Here is a 20,333-nt window from a genome sequence, read left to right as displayed (position 1 = left end):
ACTATATCTAATTGACTCTTATTCTCCAAAAATATAGTAATTTGTAATTTTTTACAAAATTTGTTCACGTATTTATCAAAAATCCCTTTAGTACTTATCTCAACTTTGAGTTGCACGAAATGCAACACTGTGCACCCAGTGGGGTCATGTCAAAAATTGAAGTGAAAAACTGCAAAGAAATACACAGATAAATAAGTACATAAATAAGTATTTTCACTGATGCTGCTGTTTTGTACTTTCGGGGAGGAGTATCAACCAGCGCCAATAATAACCACTAACAGCAGCAACATCAGTTCAAGAAACAAACAAAAAAAATATTTATAGTGATTTTTGCATATTGCTCGGTCTCCACCGAGTCATGGAAATCGCATCAAGTGTTAAATAAAAAGCAAACGAAACTGGTGAGAAGACATTCAGACAGATTGTCTGCTGTACGCGACTCTTGTTGTCGCCTATTTGGCAACATCTTACCACGGCTGGGTGTCTCAACGACTTCAACGTTTTGTAGGGTCTTACGAGATTCCCTAATGAGTCAGCCCAGCTAAGTGATCTTGCTAGTTTAGTAAATAGTTTATCGATGCATATGTACTTTATTAATACCATCAAAAATCAGAAACTGCCTTGTCGCTCATCTTTACTGCCACTGATGCACAAATAGAGTATTTAACTATTATAAAAATTGTTAAATGATTTGTTGCATACACTAGCGCTTTTAATTACAAGGTTCGTTTCGGTAGGCCGTCGCCAATTGTCGGGCAGTCGTCAAGCAAGCAATTAGTAACTTATTTACCACACACTTTACAATTAACTATCGTAACACTGCGATGGGTAATTGCCTGCATTGCTTCCAGACATCGTCCGATAATGCGGGTTCACCAAGCATGGCTTCAGCGCCCACCTGCCAAAAACCACATATAGAAGGTAGGTATTATTAAATATTAATAATTAGTAGTAATTCATCAATAAAAAGTATTACAATACATAAAGGCATAATCAAAATATGATTACTATTTCACTTTAATTAAACAAAGCATTCTGAGAAAAGTTATGTTGTACTGATTGTATAAAATTAAACAAATACATTTTCTTATAATTGTAATTCAAAATTTCAGTGAATAAATAATATTTCTACATAAGAAACCCAAAAATATATATCACCAATCATTACAGAAACGGATGAATTGCTCTCGCCCAGAAGTCCACTCAAGAACGCAAACAATTGTGATACTAAGCGAAGTAGTTTTAAGAAATCTTTGGTTCTACTTAATGGAAATGCCACCACCATGAGTGATATAATAACAACGGGTAAATAACCATAAGTAAATCAATGTTGAAAGTGGAATATTTATATTTGTCTTAAACTTTATTATAGCCGTAAAGGAAACGCTTGAAGTGTCAGATAATACACTTAACCAGCTTTTCGAGGAATATAAAGATCCCGAGGAAGATATGATACTCACTGAAGGTATTGAACGTCTATGTCATGACCTCAAATACCAGCCTGACGAATTTGCAATACTTGTGTTGGCCTGGTGTTTGGATGCATCTCAAATGTGTCGATTCACCAAGTCGGAGTTCATTGAAGGTCTACACAAGATGTGCGCAGATACTATCGAAACAGTACGAATAAGACTGGAGCAAACCATTGAAATGCTCAAAGTGGACACAGAAATGTTTAAACAACTCTACCGTTTCACATTTCGGTAAATTGATTATTAAATATTTGAATATAAATAATTTTACATATGACTTGTTTGCAGTTTTGGTTTAGAGCCTGATCAGCGGATACTCTCCTTGGATATGGCCATCAGTCTATGGAAATTGGTATTCACGGTGCATACGCCAGAACTGCTCGGTAACTGGATACATTTCCTCGAGCAGCACCCCAGCATACGTGGTATTCCAAAAGACACATGGAATATGTTCTTAAATTTCTCCGAACAATGTGATATCAACAATTATGACGATACGGAAGCTTGGCCCAGCTTATTTGATGATTTTGTCGATTACGAACGTTCAAGGCTGACTACGCTCACTGAAATGATTGAAAGTGAAGCCGCAGCTGATGGTAGTTATTGTACGACGAAGGGGGTTGTCGGGGATTCTGCAGAGGACACACAGATAGAGGCATGTGTCGCAGCAGGTTACGTTGACGATGACAACAACAATGATGATTTTAGTCGTCAGACACACCAATCACAATTAGGGAAGTCGGGTACAACGGGAACAACGGGTGTTCAAAGCGCTAACGATGATATCTTATAGTATTAAACACTTGTTCGAAGAACGATATGTCGCGATAATTTAAAAAAAATTTAGTTTTATTATTATTATTTTTTTTTAAATAACTAAAAAGAATTCTTAAAAAACTCAAAAGGCTAGAAAAAGAGGAAATGATTAGCCGCAAAGCATTTCGAAGACGATATTTGCATTTGCGTTTGTGTCGCGCAACGCACTGCTCATTCGAAGATCTCCTTTTTTACAATTAATATTATTAGTATAATAAATAAATGACTAATTTGCTTTGTACTAAATAAATTAATGTTCATTCATATTAGACTTGAAACGGAACGAATAACGCTTTTCCAGTGAGCAACATGGTGCGTTAGATTAAGAATTTTAACACTAAAACCTTATGTTGCATAAACCAATACATACTTACATACATATATAAGTGTATATTTAGTTTTACTTAATTTTCAAGCGCCTTTTGATTATGTGTGGCACATTCCCAACTGTTGCGAATATTTAATTAATTTTTCTGCATAGGGTTAAGTGGGAGATACTATATACGAAGGTAATTTGTAACGTAGCAGTAGTAACGAAAATTTGCGTGCCTCACGAACAATATTACCTGGCGTCCTTCCGTTCTACCTTTATTGAATTGCATAACCGTGTGTGTATTAACAAAATGTTGCCAAAATTTTGTATAGCTAAAAATATAAAATATCTACAATTTCACATACATCCATATATTATTTGAAATGCACGCTGTAAATTTGTGTAACCGAAATTTATTGATTACACGTACATATCAATATATTCTTTTCGCCATTAACACGATTCGTTGCACCACATAAACACAAATAGTTTCATAATTACGATAAGACAATACACATACCATGCTTTGATGTATCGCATCCTTATTTATAATTAAATAAATGTGTTAATCATATTTTGTTATTTCCAATTGTTATACAGTTTGAGACTGTATAAATCCCATGGAGTTACTGAATTACAGCTTTCTTTAAGTTTTCTTTCATTATAATACATATTCTTCATTGAAGCATTAAGCTTAACGAAATACATTTTTGTTTGAATTAATTTATATCATACTTTTGTTTGAATTTCTTGAAAAGTTTATTTCGCAAAGTTCTATATTTTCTAGTTTTACAAATCGAATATAATAACTACATAAATTAGTATTGTGGAAGTTGAATGTGTAGTCAAGAAATTGTCGCAATTTGTATATATGTATGTATGAAAATATATTTGTTTATACTTAAAATGCAAAAATTGTTAAGTATTTAAGAAATAGTGAAGTGTATACACACGTACATACATATATTCTTATACATATATACGTACTATGTATTTAGGCGCTGACTTTCACTTAACACACATGTTATTTATATACGTATTATATAATAAACCAATAAAATGTAACTTTTTGCCCCTACAATTATTTATGTTTTTTCACTCTATAACGTAAAATATTTCAACTAAGCGCCGATGTATAGATTTTATAAAAATTTTCAAAACAATTATTAAGTAATTGTGCAAAATATAAGCTTGATGTAATTGTATGTACGTATTTGTACATATATTCTTACATATTATGAATAATTTTTCTTAGATAAGCTTAGACATTGAAGAGTATGATATCGTGCTTATAAAATAGATAATGTACTCGTAATTATCTAAATTCCTAGAAATACGTAAATTACAGTGTGTAGCACTCAACGATTTTTTCGAAATATTTAGCTTGTTTTATTACCACATGTATTTGTACATACATATGTTTGTATGTATGTAGATACACATTTTACTTTGTATCAAACAATAATGAAAGGAATGACTTAAATATTTATAAAAAAATTGAATTCCAAATTGTAGATAAATGTAAAAATAAATTTGAAAAACATTTCATGTGAAAACCTTTTGCACAATAATAATGTTTTTTAGTTTTTTAGATTTGTTTAATTGAAAAAAAAAAGCAACAAGAAGAATTCATTAAATTTAAGTAAAATTGTGGAAAACGAATTATGCGTGTTTATGTAGTCGATCCATGTGAATTTATTAATTTAGATAAATTACATTACACACATTTTAAGCAGTAAATACAACAAATGCAACTCGAAACAAATTATATACAAATGAGAAAATGTGAATAAAATGTTGCAACACAACAATAAATATTATACTTATACATACATACACATATATGTATGGACGATATGAACAATATTGATTTTGATTTGAAGTGGATTTCTCAAATAGGTGTTCCTCATTTCATTGCACTTGTATGAATATGCAGAGCATTCATCACAGATTGATTAAGGAGTTGAAGGGGTTAAAATTCGTGTAACTGCTAGAAATAAGAACTTGGACAAAAATATAAATGTGCCTCTTTAGCTCAGTGGCAGAGCACTGGTCTTGTAAACCAGGGGTCGTGAGTTCAATCCTCACAGGAGGCAATAACGAAATTTTTTATGCATAAAAATACGTTTTTAATAAATTATCTTCTTATATTCATAAATATTGCACAAAATCTATACACCAATTAACGAAAATCTCAAATTATTTATGTTCTTATGATGAATTATAGACATACATAAATAATATGCTACGAGTTCGAGAGACTTTTAATTTTTTATAAATCCTTAATTAATCTGTGACCCTCGTTTTACACGTTTTACATATATTTTACATAAATATTTATTTAAATACTTAATTTTACAAAAATATTTAAAAGAAATTTGAGTGGGAACATTATTTATTGAATTGTGGTTATGAAAAGAACCTAATTGAAATGCTAACATACGGTAACATTGTTCTAATTGCCGTTGTTTCATGTAAGAACATTGGCAAATAATTTTTGTATGCCTCTTTAGCTCAGTGGCAGAGCACTGGTCTTGTAAACCAGGGGTCGTGAGTTCAATCCTCACAGGAGGCAACACAAGCGAATCTAACTTTTGTTTAATTTTTCATTTCAACACATTCTTTTTTACCTTTAAAATTTACTCGGTTGTGAAATTTGTTTATTGTTTTCAATCTATCCGCATACGCAATTATTGATTTGAATTCTTAAAAATTCTGGTGCGTTCTTAAAATAAGTAAAAAAAAAATAGTTTATATTGTATATTATTAAACTCATTGAATCAATATTTATCTAAGTGGTTCGTGTCGTCAATTACAAGTAAACTTTTTGCGTGTTTAAGTTTTTGTTTTGATTTCATTCAACTTTCAGTTCTAGTTCAATTCAATTAATTTATTGTATGCATTAAATAAAATTTTTAATTGCATCGTATTTCACGTATTATTTTTTAAGAAGTGTTGTAAGAGGTGTAGAACTCACTTAAATACAATTCGATATTTGTTGATCCTGGATCCTGGGAAAACTAACTCGGTATCCTCATAGAGAGGTGAAAAATGTAAGTTTGGTGAGATGTTCGTGGTTGAGAAAGTAAGAAATTGTTTCTAATAAGTGCATTAATATTTGCGGATTAGAATTAGATATAAATTGGTCCAAATTGAAGGTAAATTGTTTGAGCGCCGAACGTGCGCCTCTTTAGCTCAGTGGCAGAGCACTGGTCTTGTAAACCAGGGGTCGTGAGTTCAATCCTCACAGGAGGCAATTTCAATCAAATATTTTTTACCATAATCTATGCTTTCCACAATAAAGAAGTGATCTAATCTAATAAAGAAGTGTCTATTTTAATTTATTTTAAATGATACAACGGTGATGCCAATGTATTTATATCCTTTTTTTTTAATTTCAATATTTATGCTTTTCTAGAATTATTTTTATAGTAAGATAATTCAAAATATATTTATATGGAAAGTCGTCAAAACTTATGTGTTTTTCTTTAAATACATAATTGTATAATATTGCTCATATTACTTATTTATTTAAGGATTTGTAAATGCCGGCAACGCCGAGTCAGCTTTGATGTTGTTATTATTGCCACAGGTTTTGCAATGATTTAGAGAAGGCATGTCTCCACGACAAATTTGACATTTGTCAATTTTACTCGTAGTAGTTCTATCGATTAATTCATTAATAATCAACAACACAATCAAAGAAAACTTTTGCAGCTGAAGTTAATCAACGGAAAAGGCGAAAATATATATTCTGAATTTGTTAGCATATACATTTTATATGCTTATGTCAGCATATACATTCAATATCTTAACAATCGTGGGCAAGATTGCAGAAAGTTGAAGATAATTTAAGTATAAGACCTTGAAAATGGTTTCAGTGTCAGACGCAGCCACATACAATTGGAGTGATTCACGGTTTACGACCATTGCGAAAGTCCAGAATTCATTTGCCACAATTCAATGCGCAATTGAAAACTTTTGAATCTTTAAATGATTTCCATAGATGAGTAAGAAATATCTCAATCTGTTAAAATTTTAGTCTTTAGCAGTGTCGCAACACAAAATAAAAGTTTAGCAGTCATGCCCTGCGAATCATGTCACGTACAATTTACGGTGTTCCGCCGTAAACGGATATGCGCGGACTGCAAGTAAGTAAACTATGTGATATTTAATTTACTAAAATTTTAGATAATTCGTTTTTGTACTCTTTTAAAGGCGATTTTACTGCAGTAACTGCTTATCGACGGCCAAACGTCGGAACAGCAATAGTATACATATATCTTCGGGAGTGCAGTTGTGCAGACGATGTGTTATTTTCGCTAAGCGTCCTCTCCTCCGCACAGATTTGTTACAGCTGAAGCCCAAGGATTTAATTTTCTATCTGCAATCGAAACATGTCTCAACAACTGGTTGTGTTGAAAAAGATGAGTTGGTAGGGTTGGTGCTGACGCATGTGCAACAAATTGATGCAGCTGGTGGTACCTCCGACAATGGTAGTGCACGCAGCTATACCGACTCATCAGCCAATTCGTTCGACAGTTTGAAACAGACGTGCCAAAACTTTTTTACAAGTATTACTGAAAACATAAGTGATTCTCTAAATTCGTTCGATAATAAAAGTTCACCGAAGGGTTCAGGTGAGACAAGGGAACAAACGCGTTCGGAACGCAGTTCAATTGATAGTACAACGACTCACATTTTTGATCAGCCAAGAGTTTCGACTAGAGAAATACCGACTTACGCTAGTTTTCAGCAACAATCTCACAATAATCATAACAACCGTAACATGCAACAATCACAAGTACCGACATCATCACCATTACTTACTATTCCACCATCAACAGCTACAACAAATGCATCAGTCATATCACCAACGCTGGTGAGTAGTAGTACCTCTTCTGTAACTACCAAGGGTAGTAGTCAATCTTCTGTAAGCCCAGAAATTAGCATTAGCTCAATTGATCGCGGTGAGACAGAAGAGCACCCACTTGCCTCAACCTCAAACAGCCAACGTATCGGGCTGACTCGTCAGGAAGCCGGTGAAGAAAATTCCGATTGTGAATGTTCCGATGATGAACTAATAGCCACATTTAGTGGTCTTTCAATGGCGCGTAATAACGAAGTGGAGTCATCAAAAAAAGATGCTCATAAAAATACAGAGACAGATGAAAATATTGGTACAAAATCCAGAGCCAGTGCTGACGTAAACTGTGCTGAGATGTCTTCACAATCGTCATTTGAAGAATTGGGAGCAATTGGAGGTATTTCAGATGAGAGCAAGGCAGCCACTGACACCAACAGTAGTAATATAGAGCAATGGCAAATCCTTGAAACTACAATGCTGCAAAACTCCGCAAACTCCGTTGCCGAACAATCTACATTGTTGGCTAACAATACCGCTGATATCCCATCGAGCAGTAATATTGTTATAAATGAAGCTACAACAACGAATATGCCAAACGATTTACAAGTGGCAGTGCCATTTTTGCAACAGGACCAGGCACAAACTCATGTACCACTGGTGCCACAACGCGTGAAGAAAGTAACGCGTCGCCGTTCAGATAGCTACCTTAATAGACAACGCCAACAGCACGCTAGCGAGGACGATTCTCCAACTGATAACTTTGCACATAATGCGGATATGACGCTGCATGAACAAGATGCAGAGTCGGGCAATAATGCACTTGAGACTGAAGATAAAAAAGGTGTCGCTACGAAACGGGTTGGTAGCTGCCAAAGATGTGGAAAACATAAGGCAACGTTACGTAAACAAGTAGAAAAGATGCGTCGTCATCTGGAAAGTGCTCAACTATCGGAGGCAGAGATTAAAAAAGAGCTTCAAGATTTTCTCAGTTACCTCGAGCAGCGCACTAAGTCGATGGAGTGTTCAGATACAGAAACGATGGGATCGTCTTTGAGCGGTAGAAATTTAGCGCAATCGCCAGAGCAACGGCCAGCCCATGCACAACAACCCAATTTTTGGGAAGAGGCTAGCATGCCTCACTGGGAATATCAGCTTGACGACAATGAGGGAATTCATGTATATGCAGGTCCCACTTCTGGGGCGAACGACTACAATGCTCAGCCCACACGTTTTGTAAACCTGGACGACTTCGAAACTATGTAAGCTTAATTTGAGTTGTCAGATTACGAATATTCAAATCTTTAAATTTTCATTTAGTGATGACCTCGAAGCTTTATCAGTGAAACAATTAAAAGAGATTCTAATGCTAAATCGAGTTGATTATAAAGGTTGTTGCGAGAAGCAAGAACTGCTTGATCGTGTTCAACGTCTATGGAAGAACTTCAAATCGGCGCCAGGTTAGAGTTTTTTATTATTACTATATATGCCCATAACTATTTTTTTATTTTTAACTCATTCGCAGCTGTCGACAAATTGCCAACCGATGAGCTCTGCAAGATATGCATGGACGCACCAATCGAATGTGTCATCCTTGAATGTGGACACATGGCCACTTGTACTAATTGTGGTAAAGTGCTTAGCGAATGTCCTATTTGTCGTCAATACATAGTGCGTGTGGTGCGCTTCTTTCGTGCGTAATTGTCTAGCGATTAATGCCAATTGGAATAAGTGGTTTTATGATAGCGTTAAAAATACTATCTTTCTACTATAATCGCTAGTCTACTAGATGATGTTATGTTAATTTAATTGAATACATTTTAAGTAGTCTTGGTAAATTCACTCTACTTATTGCAGTAATTTGTAAATATTTAAAATAACAAACAATAACTTAAAGGAGTACATTCCAAACCCATCGGTTCAAGACCCAAGTAACCTCAAATGTATGCTCCAAACAAACTATTCATATTCTAAGTCGCTCTGCTTGATGAAATAGCTTTTTAAGTATAAAAATATGTTCAGTTGTTCCTTTTATGTAATGAATGTGCTTTTTTTGTTTGTTTAAATCCTTATGAAGTTTTACCTAATTCAATTATTCTTACCATTTTGTATTTTCTAGTTAAGCTTTTAAAACTTTAATGTATCACTCAGTTTTTTTTTACTAATTTGTTGAGCTAAAGGTGGAAGATGGAAGTATCTCCATCCCATAAGTGCAGTCCAAAATGAAATATCCGAGTCTTACCATTAAATGGCGGTGCACTCGTTGTGATGTCAAATACAATGTACTAATACTTACCAATATCCTAAATCTGTATAGATTTTAGTTAGTATGTAAAATGTAGTCAGTGAGCATCTTGTAATCATAACTTTTCTGCAACGTTTATGTATAAATGTACATATATACATATATACGAATTATTCGAAAATGTTAAAGTACAACGTTTTTTGTTCTTGTGTATTTAATCTACTAATTAAACACATTCCCAATGGGTCCAGTATATGCAATACAAATACAGTACCATGCAATGCAATAAATATTACTTAAAAGAAAGCGAAAACAAATGTACATGTAGAGATCTTATTGTAAAGGTAATATAACATGCGATATACGTAGATACATACAATAAATACATATAACTGGATTATATTGAAATATCATTGTATTGACAAGATCTTAAACAGTTGAGTTCAAACCTCTAACAGTCATACGCACCGATTTATTTAATAATAGTACTTTTTCGTATCATTTAGTACAATGCTACTATTGGCTGAAGATGAAACCCTAAAATATGTTTTTGTTGTTTTTGCTGTCAACTACTGCCGATGTTTGGCGGGGTTTTTTGATTATTTATGGTGATCCAAGTATTCTATCATTTTTGATTACTTAAGTTCATCCTGATTTGTATTATTAAAAGTGCAAATGGCTCGTGAAGTATTTAATGCTTTTGAAGGTTGTGTAGAGGAGATGGCAAATCAACGTCCATCGCTGCAAGACATGGATATAGAAGTATTTCCTGCTAATTCACCCAAAGCGAAATCTTTAATTGAAATTTCAGGTACAACTGAGTCGGGGAAGAGTTTGCTACTGTGGCGCCTAATGGTTCGTTGTCTTACACCAACCTATTTTGGCGGTCGGAATTGTGATTTAATTTTTATTGATTTACGACATAAATTCGATATTGAAAGTTTTGAACAGCAAATTCTAAGTCTAGTTGCAGCATCTGGTGAACAACATACTGCAGCTGAATCACAGTCCGTAGTTGAGAAATGTTTTGATTCCATGCATTTATTAAATTGCTATAGTTCCAAACATTTAAAAGCAGCTTTAGAAATAGTTGATGGGCTACTGTTAAAGCATTCCGATTGCTCAATGGTAGCCATCGATGGTTTAGATGCTTTCTATTGGTTAGATACCTATGAGTGTCGGATTCGCAGGCAAACACATTATGCGCGTAATGTAGAACGTCTTCGCAAATTATGTGACCGTCACGGTGTTTGTTGTGCCTACACTGTTAATGCGACATATTTGAGCGCAAAGAAGTTAAAGGATTTGGATGACAACATGCTTGGTCGAAAATCACTGCAGAAAAGTGTGAAAGTTGAACACAAGTTGCAGCTACAACTGGCTAACAACGGTGAACGAACACTTAATGGGATGCCAGTAGAGATAAGACAACATTCGTTGTTTGTTGTAAAGCAGTAAATTATGTAAGTTCCATTAGCTTTTAATATGTTGAAAACAATTTTATGGCAACATGTGATTGCGATAAGCTAATCAAGGCTAATAATTATTGTTAGAAATGCATAATAATGATCACAGGTGGTAGGAAATCCTTTAGTTAAAAAAATTCTCACTTTTATAGCATACAAAGTTTTACGAAGGATTTAGCAATTCTATGAAAAAATAACAACGTTTGCTAGAATTATTTGAGTTTATAATTTTTCAAAATTTCAAAAGCAAAGTTGAAAGACGTTAAATATTAATCAGTTGATCTGAGCTACTTGTCATTCCAAATAAAACATACTGAGTTGTGTATAATTCTTAATAAGTAGTTCTTTATTTAAGTCATCTTTTTTGGTTTAAATAAAGCAGTCTTGGTAAAAACTCATTCAATAACAAGTACTCATACAAATACAATATTTAATTAGCAAATCTAATTAATTAAGCAGACTAGAGTTGGCACTGTTTAATTCTTATTTTATCTCTTCTATGATACGTTGTCGAAAATATTACATTTTTCGACAAGAATCCACAACTGATTCTCCGCTACTACTCTCCTATGTCATCCGCTTAGAAGTCTAGAATAAATATTTATGCAACTAAATTTTATTACTACCGTTAATTCTCATATTCAACTGCGATTAACCCGCAAGTCTAATGGTGTTTCTAACTCCATGGTGCGCACAGGACTCTCAGCGCCATGTGCATTGGAATTCCAACTGTTGCTGGATCCAGTGCTACTGCCTGTCGATAATTGACTTGTTGTGGCGTAATAATAATCGAGTTGAGCTGACTTGATATTGCAAACATCCTCCTCCATAGCATTAAGGTAGTAGTGAGGTGGTGGCGGCGGCGGCACACAGAGCTGACAAACTGGTATTGCAGCGTCGCTGTAGTCCTTCGCATAGTGATCATCATGTACATGGTGACTTCTAGCCACTAAAACTGCATTCAGTGCTGAAGATGTCATTGTGCTGGGCATGTGTGTTTGTAGAGCAGCCTGTGCTGCTGATGCCGCTTGTGCATCAATAATGGGGTTCTGAACGGGTGTTATAGCAGCGGTGCCAATTAATTGGACAGCATGTTTGAAAGTTTTCACGTGTTTTCGCAGTGATGAGGGATCTGTGTAGCGTTTTTGGCAACCGGGTACTTTACACATATATGGTTTATCCATAGCATGAGTGCGCGTGTGTTTGAAGCGGTCCGAAGAGTTTGAATAGGCCTTGTTACAACCTTCATAGGTACACAGATATGGTTTCTCGCCTGAATGCGAACGAATATGAATCTTGAGATTTTCTGCTCGTGAGAAACTCTTTGTGCACAAATGACATTGATGAGGTTTCTCCTTAGTGTGAGTGCGTGCATGGACCAGCATTTTGTAACGCGCCGAGAATCCGCGCACTCGTGTACATCCATGCCAGCGGCAATAGTATAAACCATCGACGGGTGAAGCTACGGCATGCACTTTGGTCACATGGGCGGCTAATGATTCGAGGGTATTATGATCTCTGTAATTGAAATAAAGAATAGGTATTGTAATTATTAAAGATTTCCAAATTTAACAAAAATGCAGCTGATGGGGTACTGTTATTTGAAGTATGAGGGGATGACGAAATCGGACGTGATCATACATATGAATTCTAATGTGGCGGACATTAAATTGCTTTATGGTTTTTAGACGAGCACATCTAATATACATATATATGAATGTACATACATACATACAAATATATTTGAGAGTGTACATGTGTCGCTTCACAGTTTAAGGTGTTATATATTTTTATGAGGTACAATGACGAATCTTATCAGTTTAGGAAGTGGTTTAATTCCATAAGAAGGCGCAATAAAGCAGAAATGATTAATTTATCGTTTTTGTTTTGTTTTTGGTTTGCTTGGATTACAACTCACCTGCCGCAATCTATCCATTCACAGACGTATTCACTGCGTTTTGGGGTCGAACTGGCGCTGCTGGTTGTAGACGTGGTCATTGTCATCAATTCATGTCGATGCATTTCTGTGCTTATTGTTGTGTCTTCCAAACCAATTATGTCCACTGCCATATCGTCGATATGTTCTGGTGTTGGAGGCATATTACGATCCAAATGATCTTGTCCGATTTTCATAATGACCGATTGTGTGCGTATGTTTGGAGTTTGTGTACTGGCAGGTAATTTGTATACGTCCTTATTATATGGTGGCGTTGTTGGAGGTGTGGGAAATCTTAAATGGTGCATTTGCAATGCCTCATCGATGGTCGTGTGCGATGATTGATTTAGTTGTGGCGACAGTAAATCCAAGTGTGTCCAGCCTTCATAGGCGGCTAAAGCGGCCGAGGCGGCGCTCAAGTGCTGATAATAAGCGCTAGTTGGCACAAAGGCAGAGTTGAAACTACTGCTAAGAAATTTAGAATTTTGTACTGCCATTGCGTAGCAGATTTTATAGTTTTAGTGTATTTAGTATTTAGATAGTACTTTCTGTTTTTAACGTTCAACTTTTGGCTATTTGGAATCTTAAACTTTCAGTTTCAGTTACTTTAGTTACTTTTTTGTTTAGAACCGTTGTCTAGAGCGAATTCACGACAACTGAGTGCGTTTGTTAGCGAACACTCTCATATATGGGTAAGCACAAGCGTGTGCGATAAGAAGCACACATCTTATCAGCCACCTTCTACATACTGAACGAGTAGTTATAGAGTATTTACGTAGTGAATATCAACGCAGACAGGCGAGCGGGGGTGCGCGACAGGTTGGATCAACGGCTATCAGGCAGACAGTCTAAATTGGGTGGGGTGAGTGGCTATTTTTAACTGGAATTGCTGTGCGAAAACCCTTTCTGGCTTCCACAGCGCAGGGAAAGTAGTCGATTTCACGCACTAGCCATCGCATGCCATACAAAACTAATTCACCTGTACACGCACTGAATGGTGGGGTATGCTTATCTGGCCGCAAACGGCTGCTCGTGTAAAACCCAAATTTAGCTGTGCTAACGTTTGTATGATTACGCATGGGCAATCGCCGTCGCTCGTTATCGCGCTACGTGAGGCCAAGAGTAAATAAATAAACATCATTGTCATTGGCGGCGTTGTTGTTGTCATCTGTTATTCTTTGATTGTTAGCGCCGCTTTCGCTAGGGGACCACAGACTGGTTAGATTCTCAGTTGAAGCTGGACGGCTGGGTTTGAGCGGCTAATTGTTATTAGACTGATTGGTTTGTATCTAACTAACATGGCTAGCTGATTCTCATTCATGCATGTTTGTGGTAGACTACTAATATTGATGTCGCTATATGTCTTCTTAAATCTATCATTCACATACATCGTTTGTACTTTTTAGAGTGCCTATTAAAGTGTTTGATCGAGTGATGGGGTTTCAGTTCGAAAATGCTTAACTGCAGAAACGACGAGAGAAACAACCGTTGCGTATAAATTTATCGCAAAAAAATGTTTCTTCGCATGTGTTTGGTTTGTCTGGTGTCTGCTGATCCCTGATAACACGTCAACATGTCCACAATTTTCCACTACTCGCGACGCTTCGTGACGCCAATGCGCTTGAAATTTACCAACTAGCAACAAAAACAATACGCCACCGTTATAGCCCAATAACCACCCAGACGGTCTATCTAGAGAAACAAATACCGGTCATAAAAATTGGCGTTTCGCATACTTCGTGATATCGCATTCTATGTCGACCACTTGTTTATTGATACGAGTAATACATAAATTCTTTACTCTTTTGGCGGTGGGAGAAACACGAGTAGACCCGATCAGTAAATCGTTGCGGACCAGCCTTGTATGATAAGGTACATATGTATGTACGTTTGTGTTAATGCTTTGTCGTGCTAAAAGTCCAGAGTACCACTAGATCGTAGGAAGTAAACATCGGCTGTGAGTGAAACAATACTGTTATTAGCGTTTTAATGTGTCACGTCGTTTCGTTAATTTGGCGCATATGGGCATAGAGTTTCATTCTTGTGCAATTCTCTATTACTCTGCAATATGATTCACTACAACCGAGTGATATCGCTCTCTTTTGGTTAAGTTAGCTTATTTATATATGTGTGGAAATAGGTATTTACACTTCTCACTTTCTTCCCATTGTTGCTATCACTCTACGTAACAGGTGTGGATTGCCTGTGAAGTGGCCCCGCTCAACCCGAACATTCTCCTTATATTTATTTGTTTGATTTAGGTTTTAATTGCTTACGAAGATATTATTTGCTTTAATTTAGATAATAAGATTTTTGTATTTGACTTTCTTGATATTTTATGAGTCCAGTGTCTCAACTTGAGTGTATCAAATGCCTATGTAAAAATATATTATTATAATGGTTGGGTCTATTTTTGTTAGATCCTAAAATTAATGGCACTTATATATCTCTTATCGCTTCGAAATTCAGCAACTTGTAGTTAGCAAAGGCAATCATAGCCTATAGTTGAGTACCAGCTTGCTATATAAGAACTGCTAATCATAATTATAGATCTTTCAATATCGGTACTTGTAGTTTACTAAAAATTTTTCAAAGAATTACATTCGGGCTGATCTAAAATATAGAAAGCAAGTAGACAATGATTTTAACAATGCGAAATCATTTCGAATTTGATAACTTTAAATTTTCCATCGTTATGAAACCATCTGAAGAATTATAAACATATTCGTCCCAAAGCTACCGCGGTACATTTCTCCGATTAAAAACGGAATGTTTTTATTTACAGCTATTTAAAAATAAATGACACTATGACTTCCCATTAATACATTTTCTAAATCGCTAATATTATTATTTAAATTACAAAACCTCTAGATTACACAAACTCGTACTTATGGAGTGTGATTTCCAAAGTAACATACATATGTAGATTCTATATATGTTCTATATATATATATCCCACATGTGTATGTACACATATACTTTTCTTTTCGGTTCAGTTAACCGGTCGTAACCGGTTTTCAAAAATTGCGTCGTCAGCTGTCGGATCTGAGGCTTCAGTTGAACTTTGCTTCGATCGCGCTGATAATAGCCCCCAGCTGATAAATATATATTTACAGACATAACTGCTAATTTGCCTAGAAGCATGACAAGAACGATGGCGCTCATATTATGCCTCAACAAAATAAAAACAAAAAACCGAGACACCGAGTTGCTCAGCGAATGAATGGGTGATTCGTCAATATGCATATTAAAACCCCGATTTTCGTTGGATGCCATAGGAGTACACGTGCCAATATTTCACAAAAAGAATGATAATTTCATGAAAACAAACCGAAATAAATATTCATTCGGTTTGTATTGAGACAAATATTTATATGTATGTTCAAGTGAAATCCAACATTTTGGAAGAGTCATTTGTCACTATCTGAACGGGCATATTTTGAAAACAATGGTCACAATTAAGTGCGCTTGATCTGTCTAGACTTGCAAGTTCGTAATAATGTTTTTCTAGAAAGTCTAAGAGATAGCCTAATTTTAAGTTTAAGTTTAATTTTCAAGATATTTTTAGTTTACTAAGAGAGTTGCGAAACTTGAATATGATTCCAATTGAAGAAGATCACCAAAAACGGAAAAGCTTAATTGATGAGCGATCAGTGAATTGTAACTGAATTAAGTAGGAATGATCTCGATTTCTTGTTAAATTAAAGAAATTTCAATTTGTTAATTGGTTCAGAGTTATTCTCTCGCAAGGGCTAAGAAAGCGATTCACCTGAAAACATCTCATAGCAAAATATATTTGTAGAATAGGTAATTGCATTAGCGAATTGCGTCAGACAACAATTTCGCCTCATAGCCTCATCTAACATGCACTTCATATATAATCCCACACTACACTAGAAGCGAGACACGTACTTATATATCTAAAATAATAATATATGGAGATCGATTTGCAACAAACTTAGCGCACAAAGTACAATTCGTACAAGTGTTCTATAAATACGAGCGGCACTCAGACAGGCACTCATACCAGTTCGAAGTAGTTCGTTGGTGTGCTGATTATAAGCGAGCGATCCCAATAGATTTAATGGCCGGCACTTCAGTCAAGCGATAACAACAGTCCAATTAGTATATATATGTGTTGTTGGAGACGTGTTATTGTTGTTGTGAGTGGCGAATGAGTTGGCGGGTATTCAGACGATTAGGTTGACTAGTCGTATACCATTGAGATTAGCGAACGTTCACGCCGCAACAGGCCGCCGCTGCTGGTGGTATTACCCAATACAATGATAAGTCCAACGCACACACACACTACTCACACATGTCTGTGTTCATAGAGAAATTGAAGTGAACATGTGATGTGGAGGGCCACAGTGCCTGATCGTCGTGTATTTATGACTTATTGTATGATGATATTGGAATGTACGGCGCCTGTAGTGCTACTCTGTTGTCTGTTTGTAATTGTTGTACTCTGCGTTTCGCATGAACTGAGTGCTGGAGTGTATCAAGGACTCGCATCAGTCTGCGTGTTATCACAGAGTTGGCTTTGCAGAATGTTGCGCAGCTGTTGTAAATGCCATCTACTTTTATGCTTCGGTAGAACAGGAATCCAATCTAGTGGGACGAGTTGTGAGACGTGATACCGGTCAGACATCCGCAGCGTTATGTCAGCGCTTGTCATTTAATAACTGAAGATTGGCCAGACGGGCAAAGTCCAAACGCGCCTGTGCCTCTTTGATATCGCCCACACAACCACACATGCGCATACTTATTGCGAGTTCTAGACATTGTTCGATCGCTATACTGCAATCATAATACTCACCACCCTCTATAAAGCTTGCTTCTGTGTAGGCAAAAAAAAAATCAAAAAAGAAAAGTCAAAGCAATAGCAATAAAAAGTAATGAGTAATTAAAAAAACTCTGTCAATCTATTAACACGCGTCGATTGTTCTGATCTAGTCTGGCCGTTGCCCCACTTGATATGAAATCTATCAATATGCTTTGGTGCTCTATGGGGAACAATCAATACTTTGAAACATAGCATTTGGCATTGCATGTGACAACTCAGCCTAAAAAATGAAGCATGTGTTCGAACGCTAGCAAAAATATACTCAGCCCAAACTATTAAAGGTATTTCCTGTTTCCGTTCAGCTCATTAAAAAATGTTTTTAATATATAATATCAAACTTTTCATATTTACATATAAATAATATAATGACAATTTCATATCTATTTCTAAGGGAATAATTAAATATCAAGCATAAATATAATGTGATGAGTACGGCCTAATTCTGTCAGTGCCCATCTGAAGCACATACATACAAATATAAATTATTAATAATAATGTTAATAAAGTGCGGTTTTAGGTGTCCACCCTCCACCCCATCACGGCATGTGTGACAAAGTGTGATCAGCCGTTATATATGTATACATAACAATAAACCGTTCTACAAATGGACCAGTCTAGCTTGTTTCCAATATGTACTCGAAAATGTTATTTTATGAAAGAGTACACTTCAGCTGCCGCCGTGCCGTGTCCATCATCTTTGCCATACTAGGCATACCAACAATGAGTACGCCAAGCACGACCAGACAGCATGGTAAATACGTAATATTTATTGTTGATACATTTGTTTTTTATTGTATTCCGAAATTTTAGATAATCACGTCTAGACTTAGCTAGCGGCAACAACAACAACAACAAAAAGTGGAGTAGCAACAAAACTTCAGTACGCTTTAGGTGCTTGATAATATATTTTTGGCATACAAGTATTTAAGCAAATAAACAAACAAGCAAACAAACAAACTACCTCATGGTTCGCATGTGCAAATGTAGTTATTTTTAATATAAATCGCAAGTAAAGAATAAAAATAAAAAAACAAGTAGAAAATGTGTGATTTCAAATGCAGTTAAACTGATGTATGCACACTTAAGTTTAATTGTTTTCAGCTTAAATATTATTTAATTTGTATTAGCTTTCAAACTTTTTAATTTTTAAACAATTATTTTAAAGTCTGCACAATTATTTAGACTTCTATATAATATAATATTTGCAGAGCGTGGAACGTCTAGCGTATTTTTGGTTGTACTGTTAGAGATTTTGAATTATTTATTAAATTCTTAAATTTTTAATGAGCTGAAATTTATAACCGATATTACTTTAAGATATGTCATAAGTGTTAAGAGATATATTTATATATGTGTGTATGTAATTTTGTTTAAAGCAAAAAAAAATTTTAGTTGAAAACATAAAACTGAGAAAATTATATCTGAAGTAGTTAATATTCCACAATTCGCTGTATTTCATTAAAATTTTCGAAATGAAACCACAGAGACGCCTAAAAGATGATTAAAGTCGACGTAGTGGTATTCAAATGTGCGCAAATGCAGAGCTGTATATATGTAACTGTTGCCATTTAAAGAGATTTTTAAACATAATAATTTCAAGTCGTTAATCGGACATGTGAATAGTTCGAATAACTCTTTTCAAAGTTATGTGTGTGAATATATTCTCATATACGAGTAAATTGAAGCACTTTTAAAATGTCTGACGAATTTGAAAGATGTGAAATATTGTAATAAAAATGTAAAATTGCTGTTTCAAAATGCTCGTAAAAGGATAAAGGTTTCACCTAACTATTTACAAAATTCGATTTATGAAAGCTTGGTAACACGGCAATAAGTATTTAACCATAAATTAAATACTATTTAAAGTTCATAACAGGAAATATAGAATCTAACCAGACACTATTTACGATTATCACACTAGGTACATATATTTATAATCACTTCACATCGTGTTTAATGATCTGCAATAAATTAAAAAAATTAAGCGAACACTTGTAATAAAAACACACACTATTTTTTTTCTTTATACACATTACCTACTTTATACTTCATACTATAACAGAAATTTAAGAATTAGTTAGATTCCAAATAGCCCAGTTGCCAATTATTTAAATATAAAATTGTTCACACTACCAAAATAATTCTAACATTTTTAAATTTAATATTTGTCCGCAAATAAACAATTAAATGAAACGTTTTAAATATTGTAGCAAAAAATTTGGATATGAAAGAATACCTGCACGTTAATGATCGCAACGCTCAGCGCAAAGTGTAAGCGTCGACCACAAAAATATGAAAGGAGTTAAGTGGGGGGTCCTTATGGCCTAAACCCAACAAACAAGCAACGTTGAAGCAATGGTAACGTAAAAGACCTG

General features: G+C 35.1%; 4 protein-coding genes and 3 non-coding genes across 13 annotated transcripts; 6 read left to right on the top strand and 1 right to left on the bottom strand.

Annotated features, from left to right (window-relative positions):
- Window positions 1–201: 201 nt before the first annotated feature.
- On the top strand, window positions 202–2,940 carry LOC105212183 (DCN1-like protein 3). Of its 2 annotated transcripts, XM_011184027.3 has the most exons (5): window positions 202–401; window positions 852–921; window positions 1,171–1,305; window positions 1,373–1,703; window positions 1,761–2,940. In XM_011184027.3, the coding sequence occupies exons 2-5, from the start codon at window positions 882–884 to the stop codon at window positions 2,263–2,265; spliced, it is 1,011 nt and encodes a 336-aa protein (XP_011182329.2). In that variant the 5' UTR covers window positions 202–401; window positions 852–881; the 3' UTR covers window positions 2,266–2,940. The 2 variants fall into 2 exon arrangements, with proteins under 2 accessions (XP_011182329.2, XP_011182328.2); XM_011184026.3 differs by having other exon boundaries at window positions 202–921.
- Window positions 2,941–4,625: 1,685 nt separating this feature from the next.
- Trnat-ugu (transfer RNA threonine (anticodon UGU)) lies at window positions 4,626–4,697 on the top strand. The gene has a single exon. It is a non-coding gene; the product is annotated as a tRNA-Thr (tRNA).
- Window positions 4,698–5,104: 407 nt separating this feature from the next.
- On the top strand, window positions 5,105–5,176 carry Trnat-ugu (transfer RNA threonine (anticodon UGU)). Its single transcript has one exon. It is a non-coding gene; the product is annotated as a tRNA-Thr (tRNA).
- A 609-nt stretch (window positions 5,177–5,785) lies between these two features.
- Trnat-ugu (transfer RNA threonine (anticodon UGU)) lies at window positions 5,786–5,857 on the top strand. Its single transcript has one exon. It is a non-coding gene; the product is annotated as a tRNA-Thr (tRNA).
- A 402-nt stretch (window positions 5,858–6,259) lies between these two features.
- On the top strand, window positions 6,260–10,027 carry LOC105212182 (RING finger protein B). Its single transcript, XM_011184025.3, has 4 exons — window positions 6,260–6,752; window positions 6,820–8,727; window positions 8,786–8,925; window positions 8,991–10,027. The coding sequence occupies exons 1-4, from the start codon at window positions 6,685–6,687 to the stop codon at window positions 9,164–9,166; spliced, it is 2,292 nt and encodes a 763-aa protein (XP_011182327.1). The 5' UTR covers window positions 6,260–6,684; the 3' UTR covers window positions 9,167–10,027.
- A 149-nt stretch (window positions 10,028–10,176) lies between these two features.
- On the top strand, window positions 10,177–20,322 carry LOC105212181 (DNA repair protein XRCC2). 6 transcript variants are annotated; one of them, XR_003752290.2, is made up of 3 exons: window positions 10,177–11,173; window positions 18,476–18,709; window positions 18,769–19,964. XR_003752290.2 is itself a non-coding variant. In XM_054233105.1 (2 exons), exon 1 carries the CDS (start codon window positions 10,386–10,388, stop codon window positions 11,166–11,168), a length of 783 nt encoding a protein of 260 aa, XP_054089080.1. In that variant the 5' UTR covers window positions 10,177–10,385; the 3' UTR covers window positions 11,169–11,173; window positions 20,169–20,322. The 6 variants fall into 6 exon arrangements, 2 of the variants coding, with proteins under 2 accessions (XP_054089080.1, XP_028895927.2); XR_003752291.2 differs by having other exon boundaries at window positions 18,465–18,709; XR_003752293.2 differs by lacking the exons at window positions 18,476–18,709; window positions 18,769–19,964 and adding exons at window positions 18,069–18,239; window positions 18,350–18,429.
- LOC105212180 (zinc finger protein GLIS2 homolog) lies at window positions 11,495–13,609 on the bottom strand. Its single transcript, XM_011184022.3, has 2 exons — window positions 13,095–13,609; window positions 11,495–12,694 (listed from the first exon to the last, which is right to left on the bottom strand). The coding sequence occupies exons 1-2, from the start codon at window positions 13,607–13,609 to the stop codon at window positions 11,818–11,820; spliced, it is 1,392 nt and encodes a 463-aa protein (XP_011182324.2). The 3' UTR covers window positions 11,495–11,817.
- Window positions 20,323–20,333: the final 11 nt, after the last annotated feature.

Source organism: Zeugodacus cucurbitae, chromosome 6 (genome assembly GCF_028554725.1).
Source record: "Zeugodacus cucurbitae isolate PBARC_wt_2022May chromosome 6, idZeuCucr1.2, whole genome shotgun sequence".
Taxonomy (NCBI): Eukaryota; Metazoa; Arthropoda; class Insecta; order Diptera; family Tephritidae; genus Zeugodacus; species Zeugodacus cucurbitae.
This window is presented reverse-complemented; position numbering and strand designations above follow the sequence as displayed.

What these genes read in the sequence shown, in the direction of transcription:
- LOC105212183 (XM_011184026.3), top strand. Translation starts at nt 825, where the DNA reads ATGGGTAATTGCCTGCATTGCTTCCAGACATCGTCCGATAATGCGGGT. An exon ending in CCAAAAACCACATATAGAAG is followed by an intron (nt 922 to 1,170) that starts GTAGGTATTATT and finishes CAATCATTACAG; the next exon opens with AAACGGATGAATTGCTCTCG. An exon ending in GAGTGATATAATAACAACGG is followed by an intron (nt 1,306 to 1,372) that starts GTAAATAACCAT and finishes ACTTTATTATAG; the next exon opens with CCGTAAAGGAAACGCTTGAA.
- LOC105212182 (XM_011184025.3), top strand. Translation starts at nt 6,685, where the DNA reads ATGCCCTGCGAATCATGTCACGTACAATTTACGGTGTTCCGCCGTAAA. An exon ending in CGGATATGCGCGGACTGCAA is followed by an intron (nt 6,753 to 6,819) that starts GTAAGTAAACTA and finishes ACTCTTTTAAAG; the next exon opens with GCGATTTTACTGCAGTAACT. An exon ending in CTGGACGACTTCGAAACTAT is followed by an intron (nt 8,728 to 8,785) that starts GTAAGCTTAATT and finishes ATTTTCATTTAG; the next exon opens with TGATGACCTCGAAGCTTTAT.
- LOC105212181 (XM_054233105.1), top strand. Translation starts at nt 10,386, where the DNA reads ATGGCTCGTGAAGTATTTAATGCTTTTGAAGGTTGTGTAGAGGAGATG.
- LOC105212180 (XM_011184022.3), bottom strand. Translation starts at nt 13,609, where the DNA reads ATGGCAGTACAAAATTCTAAATTTCTTAGCAGTAGTTTCAACTCTGCC. An exon ending in GAATGGATAGATTGCGGCAG is followed by an intron (nt 12,695 to 13,094) that starts GTGAGTTGTAAT and finishes TTTCAATTACAG; the next exon opens with AGATCATAATACCCTCGAAT.